The sequence below is a fragment of the Amphiura filiformis genome, chromosome 17 (genome assembly GCF_039555335.1).
Source record: "Amphiura filiformis chromosome 17, Afil_fr2py, whole genome shotgun sequence".
Classification (NCBI taxonomy): domain Eukaryota; kingdom Metazoa; phylum Echinodermata; class Ophiuroidea; order Amphilepidida; family Amphiuridae; genus Amphiura; species Amphiura filiformis.
The window spans coordinates 40,128,747-40,153,547 of record NC_092644.1 but is presented as its reverse complement, the minus strand read 5'-3'; the positions used below and the strand labels follow the sequence as shown (position 1 = coordinate 40,153,547).

The following is a 24,801-nucleotide window of genomic DNA, read 5'->3' as shown; positions in this document are numbered from 1 at the left end:
TAAAAAGAGCGTGCCATTACTTGAAGTCCAGATTTGGTCATAACTGACAATCGACGAATCATACCAGACCGGCTGGTGATGATAAAATTATGCCTACTAAAATTTGATTGCCGCATCAGCATTATCAACTTGATATGAAAGCAGTGCATGCAACTCTGATTTCTTTTTTACCAGCGTGCATGTGAACGCGTTTTGTTTTTTCCGTAATGATCTAATTGCTTGGTCCTACATTATGTACTACCTGATTTGGTACTTGGCGCAGTAGCGGCTTACGCGGCAATTTTGACATAAATTCTCTTCTATCCACTTGATTTAAAGTTGACTACACTATGTCCTTGTTTTCTGGACTACCTAGTCCAGACAGTTTCCTTAAACCCGCATCTGGAAGACCCGGGGGAAGACCAACAAAGCTTACGCCAGAAGTTTTAAGTACTTTAGCTGAACTTTTAGATTCGGGTGTTCCAGAAAGCCCAACCCATCTGTTAAAACTTCTCTCCGATAGAGGGGTACAAATGTCGCGCCCAACAGTTTTTAAAGCAATTGATAAACTCGGACGTAATTATGGTAACATCAAATGGAAATGGCGAAAAAATTACTACGGGTTACCACTTCACAACGATGCGGACACCGAGAGTTGTGATAGAATTGGCCAAGTAGTTGGACGGGAAGCTGGTATCTCATCATTGGAAAAATACGTCTTTGCTGATAATGGCGTTTTGGATTTGCGGACTGCGTCCAGCTTCTGTAACCGACCATCAACTCAAAAGCCTACATCAAACTACCGGGGAAACGAGAAGATTACAACGGATGAGGACAATTCAGTGAGTAGGCCTATTTCTTGTTTTGTGCTGTAAATTTTGTCCAAAATCTTGATTTCATTTATACAAAAATCTAGTAACAAGGTTACGATCCCAATAAACAGATGAAGTAGGCCTATATAAGTTGTACTCACGAACGATCCGGAATCAGCAGCATGACCTTGCCTCTTTTCCGACGACATCTTACCATAATTTAGCTACAGAAATGTGAACTAAATCGGAATAATATACCGTTATTGCATGCTAGCGGCTGCAAAAACGCGGAAATTATTGTAGTTAAGAATCGATAACATACATGACAGAGAACATAGGATCTTTCGGGGAAAACGGTGCCTTTCTACGTGCTTATAAAATTAAGGTTCGGGTCCGAAAAAAGTTCATTAGTCGGAAAAATAAAAAGGTTCGTTAGTTTGAAGTTATGGCTAGTGGATTTGAGGGAGCGTTATAGGTAGGCCTATGAGCGACCCTCAAGGACTAACGGACCCCGGGAGCGGACCAGTGGCGTAGGCCGGCTGTGAGAAGTCTTCCCCTCTTGCCCCCTCTGTGAGGCTTTTAGTTTTGTTGTAATTTTCAGCCCATTTTTGACCATTTTCATCAAAGTTTGCCCCGCCCCCTGGAAATTTGCCTTGCACCCCTCTAAAAAAGTCCTGGCTACGCCACTGGAGCGGACCTTATAGTACTACTACTAGCGTATAAGAATACGCAGATAAGTATCATAATGTTCTGGGAGCGGGACATTATACCCTTCCCCCTACAATTTACTTCCGGCGTATTAGCGATGTGCAGATCATTTTGCATTAATCACACATTCACACAACATAATAATTTCGCCCGGTTAGAACTAATTTCAAGTGCTGCAGAACACAATCATGACAATCTACGACAAAAAAAACCAAATCTTGTAATGTATGCCTATATAACGGTAAAACGCATTCGGCAGCAATCCCGCAGCATCAGTTCAGTATGGCAGATTGAAACAATTATTTTCAAGAAATTTTACCGGTTGGGTGGTGTCTTTGACAAAAGTAGCAAAACGTGTAACGCTCATTGCCTTTTAACAAAACGTGTATTAAAAAAGGGCAAGGACTGGGTCAATTCTGTAAACGAAGTCCGGTTGATTTACGGCCTGACAAACAAAAATGTCATGTGTATAACAATCATCAACTTAATTAGCCTATTATATACACTTGACGAAATTCCAAAAAGTTACAAAACGCCATTAAGCAAAAAACAAAAGAGGAAAATCACAAACAAGCAAGAAAAATATATAAATACACATCTGAAACATAACACTATTTTGAAATAAGAACCAAAAAATATACTACGGTCAGGTGAGATTTGAGCTGGCTTTAAAACTGTTGATGGTAGGATGCCCATGACTGGAATTGACTAAAGACTTCACTATATTCCCGTCATGCCAACATACCGCGTTTTGAACGAAGTGGCATGGCAACTGAGTTCACTGACAGAGTGATATATAGTTATTCACATAGGCCTATTATTCCCGGCAAGTAAAAACAAAACGAATGCATTGTCCTGATTTATATATATAGCTTGCTATCTATTGAAAGCAGCAACATCTACTGAAGATGACATACACACAATATTAAAACGTTAAAACCGTGTTATAAGGCAGGCAGGTAAATAGAACTTGAGATCTTTTCGCCCACCCTGATGAAAAGAATTTCACTTACTATTTACCTCCCTGTAATATAAGGTCATGACAAAAAATAAACCGCGGGTAGATAGACCTTTGAAGTATAGGGTCGGTCGGGCGTTGTTGGTTTTTTTAGCCAAATGACTCTAAATTCACCAAAATCTGTAAACATTGGATAAAACGGATACTTTTTGCCCAAAGCAGCTGATTTTACATGCATACAACAATTTCCATTCAAACTCAGCCCACTTTTGGCCAAAACACGCCAGATTTTACATGCAGACAGCATATATTATTTTAAAAAATCCCCCCCCCCCACCAAAAAAAACCCCGGAAAATCTGGGTCGGTCCACAGAGAACAGGGTTTCAATTTTTCGTCACCTAAACGTATTTTAATTTTGGTCAAAACGTTTTTATAACATTTTAATTTCTGATTTCCTGCAGTGCGTTATCTACTGAAGGTGGCATATTTTACCATATGATAGATTGCGATCTACTGAAGATAGTATATTGTTCTGACTTGTCTGAAGAAAGTGTGGCACCTAATACTGATTTGCTACTATCTACTGAAGATAGTTCACTATAGCATGTTTATAGCTATACTGAAGATAGCACATTGCTCGAATTTACTGTAGATTGCTATCTACTGAAGATAGCATGTTGTAGTGCGTTTCCAGCAAACACAAACATGTTTTTAAAACGTTTTAAACAGATTACATTTTGGGTTTTGGTAAAAACATGTTAATAACATTAAAATATTAGGTTATGAAAACGTTTTAAAACATTTTGTATGAAAACACTCTACAACATTGTTTAATGTTATGAAAATGTTTTATACCTCTATAACCTGACATTTAAACGTTTTCTGGCAATCTTTGCTAACCTTTTGCGAATAATGTCGAAACGTTTTGTGTTTGCTGGGTTATCTACTGAAGATGGCACATTGTTCTAATTTACCATAGTTTGCTATCTACTGAAGATAGCATATTGTTCTGATATGTGATTTACTATAGTTAATTTACTGAAGAAAACGTGGCACCTAATACTAAGTTGCTACTATCTACTGAAGATAGCATATTGTTCTGGTTTACTATAATGTGTTTATATCTATACTGAAGATAGCATATTATTCGAATTTACTGTAGATTACTATCTACTGAAGATAGCATGTTGTAGTGCTTTCCCAGCAAACACAAAAATGTTTTTAAAACGTTTTAAACAGACTATATTTGTTTTGGTAAAAACGTGTTAATAACATTAAAATGTTAGGTTATGAAAACACTCTACATTTTTTTCATGTTATGTTTTATACCTTATAACCTGACATTTTTGAATGACATTTTTTGTATGAATACACTCTACATTTTTTTTAATGTTATTAAAATGTTTTATACCTTATAACCTGACATTTTTAAATGACGTTTAAAACGTTTTCTGGCAACCTTTTCTAACCTTTTGCAAATAATGTCGAAAACGTTGTGTTTGCTGGGTTATCTACTGAAGATGGCATACTGTTCTAATATACCATATTTTGCTATCTACTGAAGATATCATATTGTTCTGATGTGATTTACTATAGTTAATTTACTGAAGAAAACGTGGCACATACTACTAATTTGCTACTATTTACTGAAGATAGCATATTGTTCTGGTTTACTATAAGGTGTGTTTATATCTATATACGGAGAAGATAAAATATTGTTCGAATTTACTGTCATGACTGTAGATTGCTATCTACTGAAGATAGCATATTGTTCGAATTTACTGTAGATTGCTATATCTACTGAAGATAGCATATTGTTCGAATTTACTGTAGATTACTATCTACTGAAGATAGCATATTGTTCGAATTACTATATCTACTGAAGATGGCATATTGTTCTGGTTCACTATAGTGTGCTATCTACTGAAGATAGCATATTGTTCAAATTACTATATCTACTGAAGATAGCATATTGTTCTGGTTTACTAAGGTGTGTTTATATCTATATACGGAGAAGATAAAATATTGTTAGAATTTACTGTCATGACTGTACATTGCTATCTACTGAAGATAGCATATTGTTCGAATTTACTGTAGATTGCTATATCTACTGAAGATAGCATATTGTTCGAATTTACTGTAGATTACTATCTACTGAAGATAGCATATTGTTCTGGTTTACTATAGTGTGTTATCTACTGAAGATAGCATATTGTTGTAATTTACTGTAGATTGCTATATAGTGAAGATAACATTGTTCTGGTAGTTGTAATTTAGGTCTACTATAGTTAACTTACTGAAGATAGCATTACATCTAATACCGATTTGCTAGTTTGCTATCTACTGAAGATGGCATATTATTCTGATTTACTACTACTGAAGATAGCATACCATTCTATTTTTTTACTATAGTTAATATACTGAAGATAGCATCACACATTCACACCTATACTGATTTGCTACTGATTTATCTACTAAAGATAGCATATTGGTCTGATTTCCTAGTGTGTCACTACTAAAGATAGTATATTGTTCTGAATTTTGTGATTTAACTTACTGAAGATAGAATTACGCCTAATACTGATTTGCTAGTTTGTTACATACTGAAGATGGCATATTGTTCCGAGTTACTATAACTTGATTGTTCTGATTTACTATAGCTTGCTATCTACTGGAGTTAGAATACCATTCCAATTTTTGTGATTTACTATAGTTAATATACTAAAGATAGCATTACACCTAATACTGATTTGCTAGTTTGCTATCTACTGAAGATGGCATATTTTTCTGATTTACTATAGATCTATTGAAGATAGCATATTGTTCTAATTTACTATAGAATACTATCTATTGAAGATAGCACATTGTTCCAATTGTTGATTTATTATATTTAATTTACTGAAGACAGCACGTCACCTAATATTAATTTGCTACTATCTACTGAAGATAGCATATTGTTTTGATTTACTATAGATTGCTATCTACTGAAGATAGCATATTGTTTTGATTTACTATAGTTATAATTTGCTATCTACAGGAGACAGCAGCATACTAAATACTCCAACCCTACTTGTCACTGAATATTGTAAATCGTTAATGCCAACTAGCCATCTTTAAAACCTCTTTTTTGCATGCAATTGAATTTCAGGAAGGCTTTCCTACACGACATTTTTCACTGAACAGAGCACCACCATCGGAAACCAATGACGATCCCAACAGAAGCCAAACAAGCATTGTATCTCCAGGAATCCACAAAGATGTGGGAAACTGTAACCAACTCAGAGTCCAAAGTAGCAATCTCCCTCTAGCGCTTCTTAAGAAACATCATGCAACTGATGATCACAGAGTCGCCATGAAAGAAGAGCACTTGACAGTAGCAGCTGATTCTACCCTTTCTCCTCCGCACCGAAATGATTTAGCACATTCTCCTCCTCAGTTTCCTGACGTTCAACAAAGTTCCGCAATACGAAACATGGAATCTCGCGAGACACAATTGCCCAGTCAATATCATCCAAACGATGAACTTTTACATCGTAATGTTGCAATTACAAACTATACGGAGTGGATCAAGCAAGCAGTGGTGGGAAAACCAAATGATTTCATCCCAAGGTCTGAAGATCACGATTTATGGCTCCATCAGGATACATTCGTCAAAAGAATACCCACAATGCGAGATGGAAAATTGAACACGTTATTACCAAGTCTTTTGCCGACTAACGACAAATCAACACTAGCAGTAAAACACCGACGTTTGAGCGAGTTTGACTTTGATATGTATGAGAGGTCTTTATTAGGAATGCCTATCAGTTCAAGACCACTTCAGTCACCTATGTACCCAAACATCGGCAATATGCAAAACACAAACAGTCATATTTCATCCTCCACTTCCCACGATTCAAGATTGTCTCCCCATAGTCCGCCGCGTACGCCTACTTCTCCTAAGGCAAAACCTGCATTCCAGCAATCCACAAGATTCACACCATATGAAGTACGAAGCAAGAGCAACCCGGTATGGCCACAAGGCAGTAATGCAACCCATGATGCAACTCAAGCTGGGCCTCAGCCAGTCGACCGCAGTGACAGAGACAACAGCCTAAGCATCGTTTTACAGGAATGGGTAAGTCCATTACACAATCACATGATATAATTCTTACATACACTCAAATGTCACACTATTCATTATTTTCAATAGAATCCCTACTCATTTATTTTCGTCTTTTCAATCCTGTAACTATTCGTTTTGATGAGATATACTGTTCATTTTGATTAGTACAATCTTATCAAAATGAATAGTTTCCGTTTATTTTAGCAAGTAACTATATAAATTGACAAGATCTCCAGCTCGTTACTTGACAAGATTACTCATTTCATTTTGACACGATTCTGTTAAGTCCCCCTCTGATAAGAAAAACTATTCAAATTTCATTTTTGTGGTCAATTTTGACAAGAACCTATTCATTTTTGACAAGAACCTATTCATTTTTTAAAATGACAATGTAATCTTTTCAAATTTGATGAGTTTCTTGTTGTTTTGATGAGCATATCCGATTCTTACACACAAATCCTCATAAATATTTTGTTTCCAAAATCCATACACCCCTTATGAAAGACATGCCCTTAATCTCCACACAGCAGGGCCCTTAATCTCCACACAGGGGTGTATAATTCAAATGGAGTCACCCATTCTGATTCAGGTAAGCCCAATTGAAATTCACACTCCCTGTGTGGAAGATTAAGGTCATGTCTTCCATAGAAGGGTGTATGGAGTTCAACTGGGATAGCCCATTAGAATAGTTGTTGCCACACCAACCTTTATCCTTACAGTAGTGTAGCCAAGACTTTTTCAGACGGGCAGGCAATTTTTACAAAAGTGGTCAAAAATGGGCTAAAAGGTACATGCAAAGGCTTAAAAGTCTTAAATATATTAGGGTAGCCCTTTGGCCCCCAGCTACACTACTGTCCTAACCCTAATGCTTTTTAAAAATCCTAACCCCAACCTTTTGACCTAATCCTTAATATCTTGGGGTGGGCCAGCAGCCTCCTTGTGAGAAGCCTTGCCCCCTTGGGATGCTGGCCACCCTGATATTTTCAAAATTTTAGGCTTTTATTTGTACTTTTAGGCCATTTTTGTCCATTTTCGTCAAAATTTGCTAATTGAAATTTGCCTTGTATTTGTCCACCCCTTTGCCCAGTGCCCACCTTCTGAAAAAGTGCTGGCTATGCCACTGTGGGCCAGTATTATTGAAGTTTTGCCCAGAGAAGTTTATGTAAAAGCATGTTCTATAACAGACTGGCATACAATAATTTATTTATATGTTTTGTGTTTGTTTTTCCTGTTTTATTCAGATGCAGAATATTTCTCAGCGTATGGAGGCTCTGGAACACCAAGTCCAGTATTTTATAGACAATACACACAGCAAAGGATACACATATACCTCCAATCAGCCAAGCTCATCTGGTTATTCCAATGTGGATGACATTGATTCAAAATCCGATAAGCAGAACTCGGTTGTACCACCACTGAACAGTCCAGAGAGTGAGGGTAAGCTACTTGTACTTACCTTATCTACTTTTTGAAAACGATTTCCTGGCAAGAATCAGGGGCGTAGTCAGCTTTCTTTGTCGGGGGAGGGGGCGAAAAAGGCTTTACTGGGACAATGTGCACATGTAGCACAGTGGCGTAGCATGGGTCATCACATGGGGGGGCACCGACCATGATTGGGGGGCACCGGATCTGATGGGGGGGGGGCCACAAGTCGTTTTTCGGCAATGTTGTATTTTACACTATTTTCACCCATGATTGGGATGAAAAGGCTTTATTGTGACAATGTGCGCGCACACACAAATGTTGTATTTTACAATATTTTGGCCCATGATCGGGGTGAATTTTGGTGGAAAAGGGGCTCTTTGCTCTTTTTCTTTTCCTTTGCTCTCCAGATTTTCTTTAATTTTGTGTCAAAGGGGCACTTTTTCTTAAATTTTTTGTCAGGGGGCACTCTGACCCCCTGCCAGAAAAGGCAAGAAGGGAGGGGCAGGTAGTACTTGACTTATAAATTGGTAGGGAACTCAATGCATTTTTCTGCATGAACTTGGATCATCAAACCCTAACATTTAATCAGAGGACAACCATTCCTTCTATAATCTATGATCTTGGCATCTAGTTCCAATGGCGGCAACATTTATTCTACAATAATTGTACTTATCATTAAAATTACTGATCTGAGCATCTAAGGCACTATTGCTATAGGTCAAACACACAATACTTGTTGTGAGAAAGAATGGTTTTGGGTCCATATTCAGTGACGGGATGAATAACATTAATGTTTTACTGAAATCACCAGCAAATTCTTTAAAGTACTGATTAATTGAAAATTGAAAAAAAAAAACCAACAGTGCCAACATTTCCATTGTTTTTCATTGTAAACAGCCTTGATAAGTGAAGTAGTGAATGACTGCCACTGGGATCAATGGAGGCCATTTGCAGGAGCACCTCGTCTTGCAATCAAATTAGCCAAGGAGTGTGTGTTTGGAACCAAAGTCCTCCTTGAGTCTACTGTCACTGGAAGAAATATGAACCCTCTGGATAAAAAGGGCTTGGATAAAATAAGAGGTAGGTTGTGTAGTTTTGAACAGGGGGAGGGGGAGGGAGGGGAGAGAGGGGGAGCGGGCACTCACTGAAAATGGGTAGACTGACTCTGAGTCTCACACAAATACCTATTTTTTTGTTTTGCTGACACCCACTGACCCCCTTCTTAAATATTTCTTAATGGATTTTAGGTAAGCTCTTACTGAATGACCCTCTTTTGTCTTTAAGGACCGGAATTTTGTAATTTTATTCAAATATCAATTACAATGTTCAACGCTTTACCAACTGAGCTAATGGACTTGAGACACACATTTGCAGGTTTACTTGTTCGTATATAACTAGGCCTATATGTATCAATGATTTGCTCAAAACCCTTTACACTTTTGTGGATGGGGCTCTTCGTGTTTGCATGTTTTAAAAGCGCTTGATAGTAAGCACATATGCTAACTATCAAGTTTTCTATGGTATACGAACAAGTAAACCTGCAAATGTGTGTCTCAACCCCATTAGCTCAGTTGGAAAAACGCCAGACTTTGGTACAATTTCACGTTTTCAAAAGCGCTCAATAGTAAGAACATATTCTATCGTTTATGAAATAGGAAAGAACACATTATGATAATTGAAAAAGAACAACATGCAACTTATCCTGTATTGTAACTGTGGAACTGGTGTCATATGGGTATAAATGTTTTATTTACTTGTGTTCGATGAGAAATCATAGGGTTGGTGTATTGTGCACTAGCTATATTAAAATCATCTATGTTTCTATAAATAAATTATGTAGGCTACATTATGAAAGAGTCCACAAGCTTGATATGAATTTGCATAGCTTAAGGGTAGACAAGGTATTGTTGGTCGAAGCAACCTAAAAATTGATTTTCATTATCTAGTTCAATATATTATTGAAAAACAACACCTTGATGTTTTGCAAAAGTTCATTCTACAAATCGTATACTTTGCAAACTTGCTTAATTTATTGTTGTAAATGAGTTAAATGTACGTTTTACGAAAGTGTTGTTGTTTCAGCCCTCTTTACAATGTAACTAAAGAACCGCAGCACCTATAAAAGTATATCTGTGATATTTTCATTCTTCTACACACTCGCTATGAATTGAGCAATGCACTTTTTGCCAAAGCTCACTACCATTCGTAAGATGCTGTGAACTACCAAATCACAACAGTTTAAAATAATTAATAACCTTATACACAGGCTTCTATGCATGGATCCTGGGTTTGTGAATAGACCAAAATTCCTTTCCACAATACAATATGCGTATTGCAATGACAAAGAAAAGATAGACCCCTCCCCCAACAAGGTTTGTACCTTGTACCTTGTGGGAAGGATTTGGTACATACTGACTTCCATTAACCCAAAAGCCACATATGCAATACAATTAGTAATACTATTATTAGTATGCAAGTTCAGTCTCTAAATGGGTTACTGTGGGTCAATGGTCTGCTTGTGAACCACGCTGCAATATAATAATTATGCTCCATATTTGTTTAGGGTACCGGTAATTATTTTTATACTGGTATTATAAATCAATTCGCTGTCGTAGTGCATGTTAGAATATGACCGTTGCTAGGTCAACTGGATCACGCTTTCTTTGTTACGAACCACCGGATCGAAATGATCACAACACAAAGCCTATGGTATATCAAAATTCGGAACAGGTGTATGAGCCCAGGCTTGGAGCAGTAACCGTTACTAGGTCAACTGGATCACGCTTTCTTTGTTACGAACCACCGGATCGAAATGATCACAACACAAAGCCTATGGTATATCAAAATTCGCAAAATAATGGGACGAACTTTTTAAGTTTATTTTTGTATGAATATATCCGCCCATGCCCCTGTAAGCACCAACCCAATGACTTCACAAAAAACTGTGATATTAGTTTATTAACTGCCCATGCAAATATGAATCATGGTCTGAAACCTATGACACTGATGATGATGGGTCTTATTTACGTATTTCAGGCCTAAACAAAGTAAAAAATAAGCGCCCAACCAAAATGACTTTGTTAATAGCGCCCTGGGAGGTTAATGGAACAAATACAGTAATAGTAAAGTAGTGCACCTCTCACACTGGACCACAGGACCTGCAGAGAATAGAATGCTTCCAGGGGTACATGGATCAGAGTGAATACAAGACTGCCCTAGCCCAACCACAAACCCTAACCCTAAACTATAGACCCTATGAAGACTGGACTCAAGTCTAACAAGTTGTACTCAGTTCCATGGATCCATTAATGCAATGGATGCCCTTCCCCCAATAAAACTACAAAAACAGAAAAGAAGGAAGAGAAGGAAACACACTTCTCACTCTCATCAAATCCTGGGATCCACCCCTGGCTTCCCCAATATGTATTGTGTCAATTAGTATTCCAATATCCAACTCCTCAATATAACTGATGAAATACAGCAGGACTAATATTTGTTAAGTTTCCATTTTATGACAGTGCACAAATTTTTGTCTAATTTATCCAACCATGGAAATATAGGGTTCATTTCCTAATTGTTCCCTACCAACAACTAAATTAAGTCACTTATTGTTACCATCACAACAGGTGCTTACAATCCATTGAAATTCCATTCAACTACCAGGGCATTTGATTGTGTGAGGCCACTGAACAGACAGTTAAAAAAAAAACACAGTTTAATTGAACTTTTCTATAGGGACTCCTTTATGGGTGTGAAATAATTTATATGAGGGGGCGGGTGGTTGAGGTAATATTTCCAAAATACATGCTAAATATTGCTTTCCCCTCCTATCTTGGTCTGCCAGAAATTGCTTCCATCTTTTATGGTATGGTCAGTTCTTGCAGCAGAATATTTTGCTTATTTGAAATTTGTCATGGTGTTTTTAATTTTTATATCCCATTTCAGTGAATGAAATTAAAACTGCCCCAAATACAATTCATATGCCAAGAAGTGTCTCACCGTTTTTAATTTCCTTCTTATTTCAACATAATTCTTGCACAGTCCTGTAACTTGCCACAGACTAAAAAAGTTTCATTTTGTTTAGAGACTAGGCACCTGGGTTAAGCTAAGATGGAACAGTGTTAATTTTAGTGGTTTCTAACCACTGTCTAGCTCACATTATTGTGTATTTCGGTGGGCCATTTGTGACCTCCTACATTTATCAGTTTTGAGGGTCCAGGAAAAAAACACATGTTAGAAAATTATATTTTTTTCTGACAGAAAATAATGTATTTTTAAAAATGCATACCATTGGGATATTCCAGTTGAAGTCCACACTACCCCTGTGGAAAATTTTGGAAATATCTTCCACAGGGGGAGGTTTTTTTTTCAAATGTAATTGGTCAGGGTCCATCATTTTGAAACCCATACTCCCCCTGTATTATAGCTTCCACAATTGTATTCAGTATTTCAACTGAAAGTTACCCAATTGTCTATTCTATTTGAAACTTGTACTCCCTCTGTGGAAGGATATAGCTGAATTTTCCACATGTTTTAAATGGAATAACCCACTGAAACCATCAGTCATTGTGAAAAACTGGTATCAAGTGGCCCTATTGAAAAGAATAGGGAACCAGTTTATGGTTGTTTGTAGTCTAGTTGAACTTTTTTGTGTCCTTTTTCTGAAACAGTCCTTTTCTGAAATTTTACGGTTGAAATCTTTTGCAGGGTCAATTCAAATGGTACTGAAAGATCTTCTCAAACAAATGTAATTGTTCAAAATGGTTAGAGAGCTGTTATGATTTTGAGACCTTTCTCCTGTTTCAGACCTTTTTGACCCATTTGGCTGCTCATTTAAATTCACCATCACCTTTCACTTCACAAAATACACAAAATGTGAAACAGGCTCACTTCACTTATTTGAATATAGCATTGACTTCCATTCTGGGCTGTGCTCTGATACCTGCATGATGATCTAAAGATTTTCTACGCTTGCTGCTCGCTTTGCTTGCTGTTTGAGAGGCATCGCGGTTTGTGAACAGGCTAGCTCTAACTTGAATGTTGTAAGCTGCATGATTTTGATTGCGAGTTTGTGACATAAGCTGCTACAAAATTGAGGGTGCTAGCAGCAATTTATTGCAGTCAGGGCAGACAGGACTCGAATAAAGACAAGATATAAGATATCTTGTTAAGAATGATATTTGGGCATAGTATACGGCAAAACGTCGAAACATGAACGGGAATACAGCATACAGTGTTGTTTTGGAATGCCGGACCAGAAATCAATACACTCGTCCCAGGGAGGGGGGGGGGCACTCAATTTTGGAAGTGACAGTATGTGCCTGTCAATAGGCCCCCCTCTTTTGAAGTAGACTATACTCTATGACCCCCTTTTTTTAAAGTCATACCCGATGACCCCCTTTTTTTTAGTTGCGGCTATCAAATGACCCCCTTTTTTTGGTTGCGGTTACCCAATGACCCCCTTTTTTTCTAAAATTTCTAGAATAGCATCATCAAAATGCCAAAAAATAATGCTGAAACTTTAAAGTTTTGCTCAATTTTTTCAAAATTATGCCAAAATTTTCACAATTTTGCTCCAATTTTTCAAAATTTTCTACCCGTACCGATGACCCTTTTTTGGAAATCTTACACTCAATGACCCCCTTTTTTCAAAATATTATACCCAATGACCCCTTTTTATTTTGTTTGTACCCAATGACCCCTATTTTAAAATAACGCTTTGTACCCGATAGGCCCCTACTTTGCGGCGCCGGTAGGCACATACCCGTCACTTCTAAAGTTGGAAGTATCATCATCAGTCCATGAGTAATAAATCTGGTTTGTTTAAAAAAAAATAATCCACTCAATTCTTGAACACTAATTGTTTTGTAATATGCAGGGGGATATGAAAAGTAGCAATAAATATTGTTCAGTGGACAGTTAATCATCAGTTTCATACATTTTAAGCCTTTACTCGTCTATAAATTAATCTTTCATCACAATGATACACCTTCACTTATGTTTAAGTCCCTCCTTGAGTGTATTTCAAATGGCAAGTTCACCATTTTGCAAAATATCTATTTGAGTATGTCACCACTTTAAAAATCTACTTTGATTCATTTCGCAAAAAAAACAGTAAGCCTCTCTGCTTACTTTCTAAATACAGATTAATTGCATAACAAATCTTTTTTTTTTCAGATTGTCTGAGACAAAAGTATGGTCCTCGATGCAGTGAGATGGAATTTGAGATGATTTGGAAGCAATCTCGTGAAAGTATATCACAACTATGCAAACGATTACGCAGGCGGTGTACGGCAACCAAGAATAATGGCAATAAAAGCAAAGAAAAGGACATGTCATCGCAAACTGAAGAGGAAGATGAAAATACCAGTGATAAACAGATGCCTAATTTGGAATGCATTTGTAATGAATGAAATACCTTTTCCTAAACCAGGACTTAGTTTACACTTGGAAAAACTTGAAGATAAAATTTCACCTGAAATATAAAATTTGATTGTGACAGATGATAAACATAAATTATATCCACCTTTTCCGTAATTGACCACTTTGCTGCCGTTGGTGGCATATGGCTCTGCTAACTTCAATTAGGCCAGAGTTAGCGAAGCAGAAAACTGAAAGTGAGGCCAAAGATGTAAATTACATACGCCCAACGAAGTGGTCAATTACGAAAAAGGTCGCTTACTTTCACCGTCCATTATTCAAAATTACACACTGTGATTTGTCCTGACATGTGACATGAGTGTTCTATATAATTGAAATAATGTGCCTTGATTGTGTCTGGAATGCATTAAAGTTTGCACATGCTTCACAGAACATTACACGAGGTTACACACTGTACATCACTTGCACTGTGGATACACATACGTACGCAAATTTGACAGCAACAATTTGACTTGAATTCAACTTTTTCCTTAGCAACATTTCTTCGGCCGCTACACATAGTGGCGTACGTGAAGGACAAAATACGTCTCCAAGCAAAACGTTTTTGAAGGATAAAGGAGTCAATACTCCCGGGCAATACTCCTCCACTGTTATCTCTCAGTGGCCCGATTCCATTTGAAATTGAAGTTTAAGGTTCAAACTATTAAACTATCTTTACTAGTTAACAAGGAAGAACTATTATTGGATAATAGCTAGGTCTAAACCTATACGCCACTATGTGAAACGGAAAATTTGGAAACTCGCTCTACGCCACTATGTGTTGCGACCGACGATTTGATAGCAACTTTTGGAAGTTGTAAACGAATAGTGACTGTACCTGTTTGCACTATACTTGGTATTGGATTCTACTACGGTTATAGGATATAAGTTGAAATAGAATTGAATACCTGAGTGGAAGAAGGGCCCAACTCCATCAAAACTGTTTTTGAGATATTAAGAAAAAACTTAATATTTGGAAAAGTTTTATAGACAGAACGTTTTCTTCTTCAGGGGACCTTTAATACATGAACATACAATAGTACATACATTCGAAATTATACCTGATGTTTCCATAGCAACGGTACAGGTCTTAATACGAGCTGGAGTTGGGCCCTTCTTCCACTAATATACCGCAAGTGCCAGTTCTCTGTTATAAATAGGTAAACACCATTAATTGCACAAGTAGAACTCATGTAATATATTAGCAAGAAAATTTATCGTAGTGAAAAGCAGATTTCATGGATGAACAAAATTCCTCTTTATCCCTATATTTGTGGAAAAAGGGCCCAACTCCATGGAGTTGGGCCTTTCTTCCATGAAAACCATGATTAAATGTATGTGGAAGACTATTTAGAGAGTGCATTTTGGTTCATCTTTCACACACAAGGAAGAACAGTCTGCTGGCAATAAAATGCTGGGTCTAACTCATTTTTGTAAAAAATTGGGAGTTGGGCCCTTCTTCCACTCAGGTATTCAATTGTGATTTTTCGTATGTGTAAGTGGTGTCCATGCAGGACTCACTTCACCTAAATTTTTCAAAACCAGAACAGAAGTTCAGCTTACCAGGACTAATTTTATGAACAAAATTATGACTGTGTGAGTCGGGATTTTTAAGGTAGATTACGTGCACTACGTACAGCAATATGCTTATATGCTAAATAACTTAATAAGACTGGACTAAAAAAGGCTTTCTGGTAAATGGTCTGGTGGCAGCTCCCATCTTTAATATCACATACAGCAAAGAAAGGGTCATTGTTATGTATTGTTTATTGTAATTATTTAGTTTACAACCAATTTCTATAAATTTGTTCTGGTTTTGCTATATATAATTACATTTTGGTGTGTTTTTGCCATGTTTAATATTGGTGTTGAGTGGATTTTCTGTCAATGACCTAGTCACATTCTACAAGATCCCCACAAAGACCATTTCTTCTTTCTTCTTCCTGACACAGTTCAACACCCCTGGTGGGGTAAGACAAACTGGAAATGGTGTGTACATGATGAATTATTGGAAGTCAGTAACTTGGGCATCTTTTTTCTTTCATTTTCAGTAGTTTGCTTACTTTTTTGCCTTCTTTCTTGTCTTTTTTTCTGTCTCTCCCTTTCTTTGTTTGTTTCTTTCATTCCTTCTTTCTACCTTTTTTCTTCCTTCTTTCTTCTTTAAAAAAAAAGGCAATTATTTTAATTCCACATGAGCAAAATGACACATGACAGAACAAAACAATGAGATGAACAGAGCCCAAAGAAAGTAAATCATTTAAACCGGAAATCGAAGGAAGAATTCAGCTTTTCAGTTGTGTAGCCAGAGGGTGCCACCCCACAGAAAATTTTCAGGGATAAAATGGGGACGGCAAAGAGTCCTTAAAATGACTAAAAATGGGACAAATGGTGACAAAAATTTGGCTTTGCTTCCTCACACAAAATTCCTGGCTACGCTACTGCAGCATTAATGAATTGTTTCATCAAAAACATGCAACACAAAACCCACTGGACTATTCCTACCCTTATCTTTCCAAACTGACTATGCTCATATAAAATGTTCCAGGCTATACCTGCTGTAATCCATTTGGCTTCATTGAAAGAATAATATCAGTACTTTTTCAGTTACTTCACGCATGTACAGATGAACCACTTTTGATCATGCATGTACATGTAAACATGCCAATTCACTGAGTCAATACATGCGATTTAATATCATGTAAACTGAATACACTGACGCCCGGGGGGGGGGTACTCAGTACAAATGACCATACGGGGACGTGCCGCAAATATGGGTAGCATTTTCAGCCTTCTGGTATATCAATGACTCCTTTTTCAAAGCCTATTTTGGTATATGAATGGGTCCTTTTTTCAAAATTTTCTCAATTTTTTCGGAAAACAGCCCAATTTTTCCTTAATCTAGCCAAAATTTTCAAAATTTCCCCAACATTTTGGGAAAATTTGTAAAAACTAAGACAATTTTGGGTAAATTCGGCTGAAAATTTTGACTTTTGGTATATCAATGGGTCCAAATTTCTTGAAAAATTGGTATATTTATGGGTCTACTTCCAAAATCTCATGCACGTCCCTACCAAAACCAAACTTGAGTACCCCGGCACTGACGTCACACTCTCGAGGAAGCAAAATGCGCTATAAAGCACATGAGATCAAAAACTAATTTGTAAAAGTAAGTAAGGTAAAATAAAGAGGGGTCAAGAGGAAATTTGAATTTCAGAAGAGGATATCTTACTTTATTTATTGCTTGTGTTGTTTTCAGATTGGTTGTTTTTATTCTTTTCTTTTTGAAACTCCTTCAATTAATATTAGATCTTGTTTGTTTGCCCTTTCATGAAAAAAATCAGGAGGGTCGGTTGGTCGTTTTTTAAAACATGATGTAAACAGCAGATGTGTAAGTCCCACATTTGTTTCAAAAACAGAACACAAATAAAGAATAATGAGAACAGTCATGGAAAGATGTATCATTTGCCAAAGTTCGGGTTTCAAAATATCTTAGAAAAGTATAAATTATTTTTTTGAATAAATTTTCTTGCATATACCGTAAAAAAATTCTTTATATGCCTATTAACCCTAACACTGACCCATGCTTTTTGGTATCGGAAGTCAGAGAAGATCCGAATTTTTCAAGAAGAAGAAGAATTTTGGCTTGGCACTTTTGGATTCGAACCTTTGACCCCTGCATGCCAAGCGAACGATCGCGGACGGTAGCTGCCGGGTTATTGCTGCCCGGCCAGCAATTCCGTGAGCATATCACACTTTGGGTGATTGCGTCATCGCAGACCCTGGGATGCATGCATGTTATGAATTTTTCATTGTGGTATTTTGTGGTTTTTACTGGTGTTAGGGTTAGAGGACACTCTAATCTGGAAAATACAACTTACCAAACCCTAACACTGACCCATGCTTTTTGGTATCGGAAGTCAGAGAAGATCCGAATTTTTCAAGAAGAAGAAGAATTTTTGACTTGGCACCCCCGGGATTCGAACCTTTGACCCCCCGCATGCCAAGCGAACGATCGCGGACCGGTAGCTGCACGGGTTATTGCTGCCCGCCAGCAATTCCGTAAGCATAATTATCACACTTCGGGTGATTGCGCGCCATCGCAGACCCTGGGATGCATGCATGTTATGAATTTTTCATCGTGGTATTTACACAGCCGTGACGTTAGTCACGGCTGTGTCTTTTTTCGTACAGGTTCTTTCTTCTTTCTTCTTCTTCTGCCGACCACTACATTTGCTCTAGCACTTACATGCTTACACCGATTTTGACCTAACTTGGTCACAACCATCATTGACCATGCCCCTACATGTCATATGAAACTCGTGGGGTCAAAGGTCACGGAGGGGACAGAGGGGTCAAAAACGTGATTTCACTCAAAATGCTTCTTCTCTCATAGATTACGTAAGACAGTGACACCACTTGCACACATGCATTGTTATTATCCAGTGTCTATGGGGTCCTCCAAGATTTGAGGTCAAAGGTCATTAAGGGGTCACTTAAAAAAAAAAACGAAAAACCATCAAATTTTTTTATTTGCTAAGAAAAACATAGGACAGTAACGGTATGTTCACACATAAATTGTAGTTACCCTGTGTATATGTGGTATTTTTTTATTTAGGTCAAAGGTCATTAAGGGCCACTTCCGTATAAAACGAAATACCTTTAAAATGCTTCTTCTCCCACAAATTACGTGGGACAGTGACACCACTTGCACACATGCATTGTTATTACCCAGTGTCTATGGGGTCCTCACAGATTTGGGGTCAAAGGTCATTAAGGGGTCACTTCCGGTATAAAACGAAAAACCTTCAAAAATTTTTATTTGCTAAGAAAAACATAGGACAGTAACGGTATGTTCACCCATGAATTGTGGTTACCCAATTCATATGTGGTATTTTTTTATTTCGGGTCAAAGGTCATTAAGGGGTCATTTCCGCCTGAGACGAAAAACCTTCAAAATGCCCTTCTGCCACAAATAACATAGCAAAGTGATGCCACGTGCACACATGCATTGACATTAGCCAATGTCTATGGGGTTTTCATATATTTTGGGGTCAAAGGTCATTGGGGGTTACAACACGGCTGTGTTCGTGGTCTTAGACCACAGCTAAGTCTAGTTTGTGGTTTTTACTGGTGTTAGGGTTAGGAAGTGGCCTGGACGAGATCAAATTTTTAGGGTAGTTTGTTCAACTGTTTCATCTTTTTGTAAATTTACAAATATCTTTAACACAGATATTTGCAAATTACAAGAAAAATAATACAAATGTTTAACAAACTACCGTAAAAATGTGTGCAACTCTTTAATAGACACAAATGCTTATTAACAAATTTGTATGGAATGCTGTAAAATGCCTATGGATCAGATATATTTATTTTCACTAGCTTTTAAAATTGAATATTGTTGAACAGTTGACCTCATTTGACCTTTTTTTAAATAGTAATTTATGCTTATTACATGTTTATATCTCTGTTACATGTCTATATGTCATTTTGTAACCCTTAATGAGACAAGATTTTGATTATTTAAAAGAAATGTTGTTGGTCTGAATTTAGTCAAAAGACTCCTGGACCACCAGCCACTTCAAAACTAACAAGAACTCAATTTTGCCAAAACATGACTTAAGCACTTTTATTTCTATGGACATCAAAGGTTATGTATGGTTTCCGAATTCAACTGCCTCACTTGCTAGAAAGTACAGGCAAATTAAAGGGAGTCTCCGGCAATCATAACATTATGCCTCATATGTTAGAAAATAATTATCAAGCATGAATCACATGATTTTATTTAAAACAAACTCATATTGACTATAAAAACAGTTGGCTCTCAACACACGATATTCAAAATTCCCGCGCCGAAATTGTATAAGTGCAATGAAATAATCAGCCTTCATTGTATTACTGGGACGTCATTGTATTTGCACTCAACAATTTCAGTGCCGGGGAATTTTGAATACTGCGTGTTGAGAGACGGATGTTTTTATTCGTTTTTTATGGTCACTATGAGTTTGTTTTAAATAAAACCATACTGTTGTGATTGCCGGAGACTTCCTTTAAAGCTTGAAACTTGATGTACAATTTCATTAGCACAGTCCTTGTTCCAACAATACCAAAATCAAATTTTTATGAATTTAAGTGTATTTTGGACATCCCTTCAAATCACTGATAGCGACGTTTGAAACATAACTGCACTGGTTTAAGTCAAAAAAAAAAAAAAAAAGGGGGCAGTCACCTTTCGTGATGCATGTGAGATGAATACACTGCTGATTTAATGGTTAAAAACAGCACAGAAATCAGCTGTCAGCTGGTTACTTACAATGGTATTCGAATATTAGTCACAGATACACATTCATTCTTATAGCCTCGAGGCACTATAAGTGAATAAATACACTCATCAATTTAATTCCAATTGTTGCCTTCTTTAAAAAAAATGTCAAACCTAATTAATAGCCTTACATCAAAACATGCAATAAAATTAACGACCGTTCATTATCCTGTATAAAATCATAAATGTACACTTTTTCGGCAATTTTCAAAGGGGTTTATGTTGTGTTCTGGTAGCTGTCCTCAAAATAACAATTTTATATCAGTTTTGATGATAATGTAGACGTTAAATTAGACAGCTCTTGCTATGAGTAATTAGCCTTAAATTTCTAAAACTTTCTAAAAGATAAAAGTACACTTGGATGTCAAGAACATCATTTGAAGAGTTTCACCACAAAATGTTATAAAAGCCATTTTTGAGTTAAGATCACCATCATACAATACAAAAATTGTGTGTTTTTTTACCTCATTTGAGATATGGTCAAAAGTATCACATATTTTCATATTATTTTCTTTATATTTTAGCAGCTTAATTTGCATATATCTCAAATTGGCAAAAATGGATATACCACATTTTGTTATATCTTCAATATCTTCACTTGGCTAAGGCAAAGCAAATGTTTGCTTGTCCTCTCATGACCAACCGTGATTTTATTACACAAAAGTATACTGACCCTAGTTCAGGAAACAATGCAGTTCTCAAACCACAAGTCTTGCCTGCTTTCGCGAATGCCTGTTTATGCAGTTGTTTTGAAAAATACCCAATTATAGGGAGTAGTACCCCAGGGTCTCACAATATTGAATTTTAGTAAAAAAAAAACTAGTAGGAGTAGTACCCCAGAGTTCCTTTATTGTATTCCTTCTTTTGTTCTCTTTCATTTAACACCACCCAGGGGGTGACAACTTTGTTATAATAGGAAGGTTTTTTTTTAACTATTAGGAGTAGCAACCCCGGAGTTATTTCAATGTATTCATTATTATTATTCATTTAACACCACCCAGTCCCACATTTATTTTAAGTTTTGAGATATTAATTTTGAAAAATACCCAAATCATGCAAATATGGTTCTTTATTTTTATTTTTGTCCTCTTTCATTTGACTCTTTCATTTTGTATTGATGAAGCTATCTACTGCTGATATTGGTATTGATGAAGTAGCTATCTACTGCTGATATTGGCATTGATGAAGTAGCTATCTACTGCTGATATTTGAATTGATGAAGTAGCTATCTACTGCTGATTCTGATATTGATGAAGTAGCTATCTACTGCTGTAGCTATCTACTGATGATACTAATATTGATGAAGTAGCTATCTACTGCTGCTAATATATGTATTTGTATTCATGAAGTAGCTATCTACTGCTGATACTGATATTGATGAAGTAGCTATCTACTGCTGATATTGGTATTGATGAAGTAGCTATCTACTACTGATATTGGTATTGATGAAGTAGCTATCTACTGCTAATATTGGTACTGATGAAGTAGCTATACTCCTGATATTGATATTTATGAAGTAGATGTCTATTTAGTCATGCGTGTGTACCAGTTAATGAAGAAAGTAGTGCTGACAATTGCAGTGATGAAGTAGCTATCTACTGCTGATATTGATGAAGTAGCTATCTACTGCTGATATTGATGAAGTAGCTATCTACTGCTGATATTGATGAAGTAGCTATCTACTGCTGACAATGGCAATGATGAAGTAGCTATCTTCTGCTGACAATGGCAATGATGAAGTAGCTATCTACTGCTGATACTGATTTTGATGAAGTAGCTATCTACTGCTGATACTGGTATTGATGAAGTAGCTATCTACTACTGATATTGGTATTGATGAAGTAGCTATCTACATCTGATATTGGTATTGATGAAGTAGCCATCTACTGCTGATATTGGTACTGATGAAGTAGCTATACTCCTGATATTGATATTTATGAAGTAGATGTCTATTTAGTCATGTGTGTGTAAAGTAGTGCTGACAATTGCAGTGATGAAGTAGCTATCTTCTGCTGATACTGACATTGATGAAGTAACAATCTACTGCTGAGTGACATTGGTATTAATAAAGCAGCTACCTACTGCTGATATTGGTATTGATGAAGTAGCTATCTACTGCTGATATTGATGAAGTAGCAATCTACTGCTGACAATGGCAATGATGAAGTAGCTATCTACTGCTGATACTGATTTTGATGAAGTAGCTATCTACTGCTGGCTGATACTAGTATTGATGAAGTAGCTATCTACTACTGATATTGGTATTGATGAAGTAGCTATTTACTACTGATATTGGTATTGATGAAGTAGCTATCTACTGCTGATATTGGTATTGATGAAGTAGCTATCTACTGCTGATATTGGTATTGATGAAGTAGCTATCTACTGCTGATATTGGTACTGATGAAGTAGCTATACTCCTGATATTGATATTTATGAAGTAGATGTCTATTTAGTCATGCATGTGTACCAGTTAATGAAGAAAGTAGTGCTGACAATTGCAGTGATGAAGTAGCTATCTACTGGTGATATTGATGAAGTAGCTATCTACTGGTGATATTGATGAAGTAGCTATCTACTGGTGATATTGATGAAGTAGCTATCTACTGGTGATATTGATGAAGTAGCTATCTAGTATCTACTGCTGATATTGATGAAGTAGCTATCTACTGCTGATATTGATGAAGAAGCTATCTACTGCTGATATTGATGAAGTAGCTATCTACTGCTGACAATGGCAATGATGAAGTAGTTATCTACTGCTGATACTGATTTTGATGAAGTAGCTATCTACTGCTGATACTGGTATTGATGAAGTAGCTATCTACTACTGATATTGGTATTGATGAAGTAGCTGTCTACTACTGATATTGGTATTGATGAAGTAGCTATATACTGCTGATATTGGTACTGATGAAGTAGCTGTCTACTGCTGATATTGGTACTGATGAAGTAGCTATACTCCTGATATTGATATTTATGAAGTAGATGTCTATTTAGTCATGTGTGTGTAAAGTAGTGCTGACAATTGCAGTGATGAAGTAGTTATCTTCTGCTGATACTGACATTGATGAAGTAACAATCTACTGCTGAGTGACATTGGTATTAATAAAGCAGCTACCTACTGCTGATATTGATGAAGTAGCTATCTACTGCTGATATTGATGAAGTAGCTATCTACTGCTGATATTGATGAAGTAGCTATCTACTGCTGATATTGATGAAGTAGCTATCTACTGCTGACAATGGCAATGATGAAGTAGCTATCTACTGCTGACAATGGCAATGATGAAGTAGCTATCTGCTGCTGATACTGATTTTGATGAAGTAGCTATCTACTGCTGATACTGGTATTGATGAAGTAGCTATCTACTACTGATATTGGTATTGGTGAAGTAGCTATCTACATCTGATATTGGTATTGATGAAGTAGCCATCTACTGCTGATATTGGTACTGATGAAGTAGCTATACTCCTGATATTGATATTTATGAAGTAGATGTCTATTTAGTCATGTGTGTGTAAAGTAGTGCTGACAATTGCAGTGATGAAGTAGCTATCTTCTGCTGATACTGACATTGATGAAGTAACAATCTACTGCTGAGTGACATTGGTATTAATAAAGCAGCTACCTACTGCTGATATTGGTATTGATGAAGTAGCTATCTACTGCTGATATTGATGAAGTAGCAATCTACTGCTGACAATGGCAATGATGAAGTAGCTATCTACTGCTGATACTGATTTTGATGAAGTAGCTATCTACTGCTGATACTAGTATTGATGAAGTAGCTATCTACTACTGATATTGGTATTGATGAAGTAGCTATTTACTACTGATATTGGTATTGATGAAGTAGCTATCTACTGCTGATATTGGTACTGATGAAGTAGCTATCTACTGCTGATATTGGTATTGATGAAGTAGCTATCTACTGCTGATATTGGTACTGATGAAGTAGCTATACTCCTGATATTGATATTTATGAAGTAGATGTCTATTTAGTCATGCATGTGTACCAGTTAATGAAGAAAGTAGTGCTGACAATTGCAGTGATGAAGTAGCTATCTACT

The 24,801-nt window shown here is 36.7% G+C and overlaps 2 protein-coding genes across 2 annotated transcripts in view; one reads left to right on the top strand and one right to left on the bottom strand.

The window, feature by feature from the left end:
- Window positions 1-24,801, bottom strand: part of LOC140138435 (PIH1 domain-containing protein 1-like) — a 59,779-nt gene that overhangs the window by 6,113 nt on the left and 28,865 nt on the right. The window lies entirely within an intron of this gene.
- Window positions 330-14,443, top strand: LOC140138252 (uncharacterized). Its single transcript, XM_072160166.1, has 5 exons — window positions 330-821; window positions 5,607-6,575; window positions 7,805-8,000; window positions 8,886-9,068; window positions 14,166-14,443. The coding sequence occupies exons 1-5, from the start codon at window positions 330-332 to the stop codon at window positions 14,399-14,401; spliced, it is 2,076 nt and encodes a 691-aa protein (XP_072016267.1). The 3' UTR covers window positions 14,402-14,443.

Coding starts and splice junctions, on each gene's coding strand:
- LOC140138252 (XM_072160166.1), top strand. CDS start 330: ATGTCCTTGTTTTCTGGACTACCTAGTCCAGACAGTTTCCTTAAACCC. Junction 822..5,606: donor CAACGGATGAGGACAATTCA/GTGAGTAGGCCT, acceptor ATTGAATTTCAG/GAAGGCTTTCCTACACGACA. Junction 6,576..7,804: donor GCATCGTTTTACAGGAATGG/GTAAGTCCATTA, acceptor TGTTTTATTCAG/ATGCAGAATATTTCTCAGCG.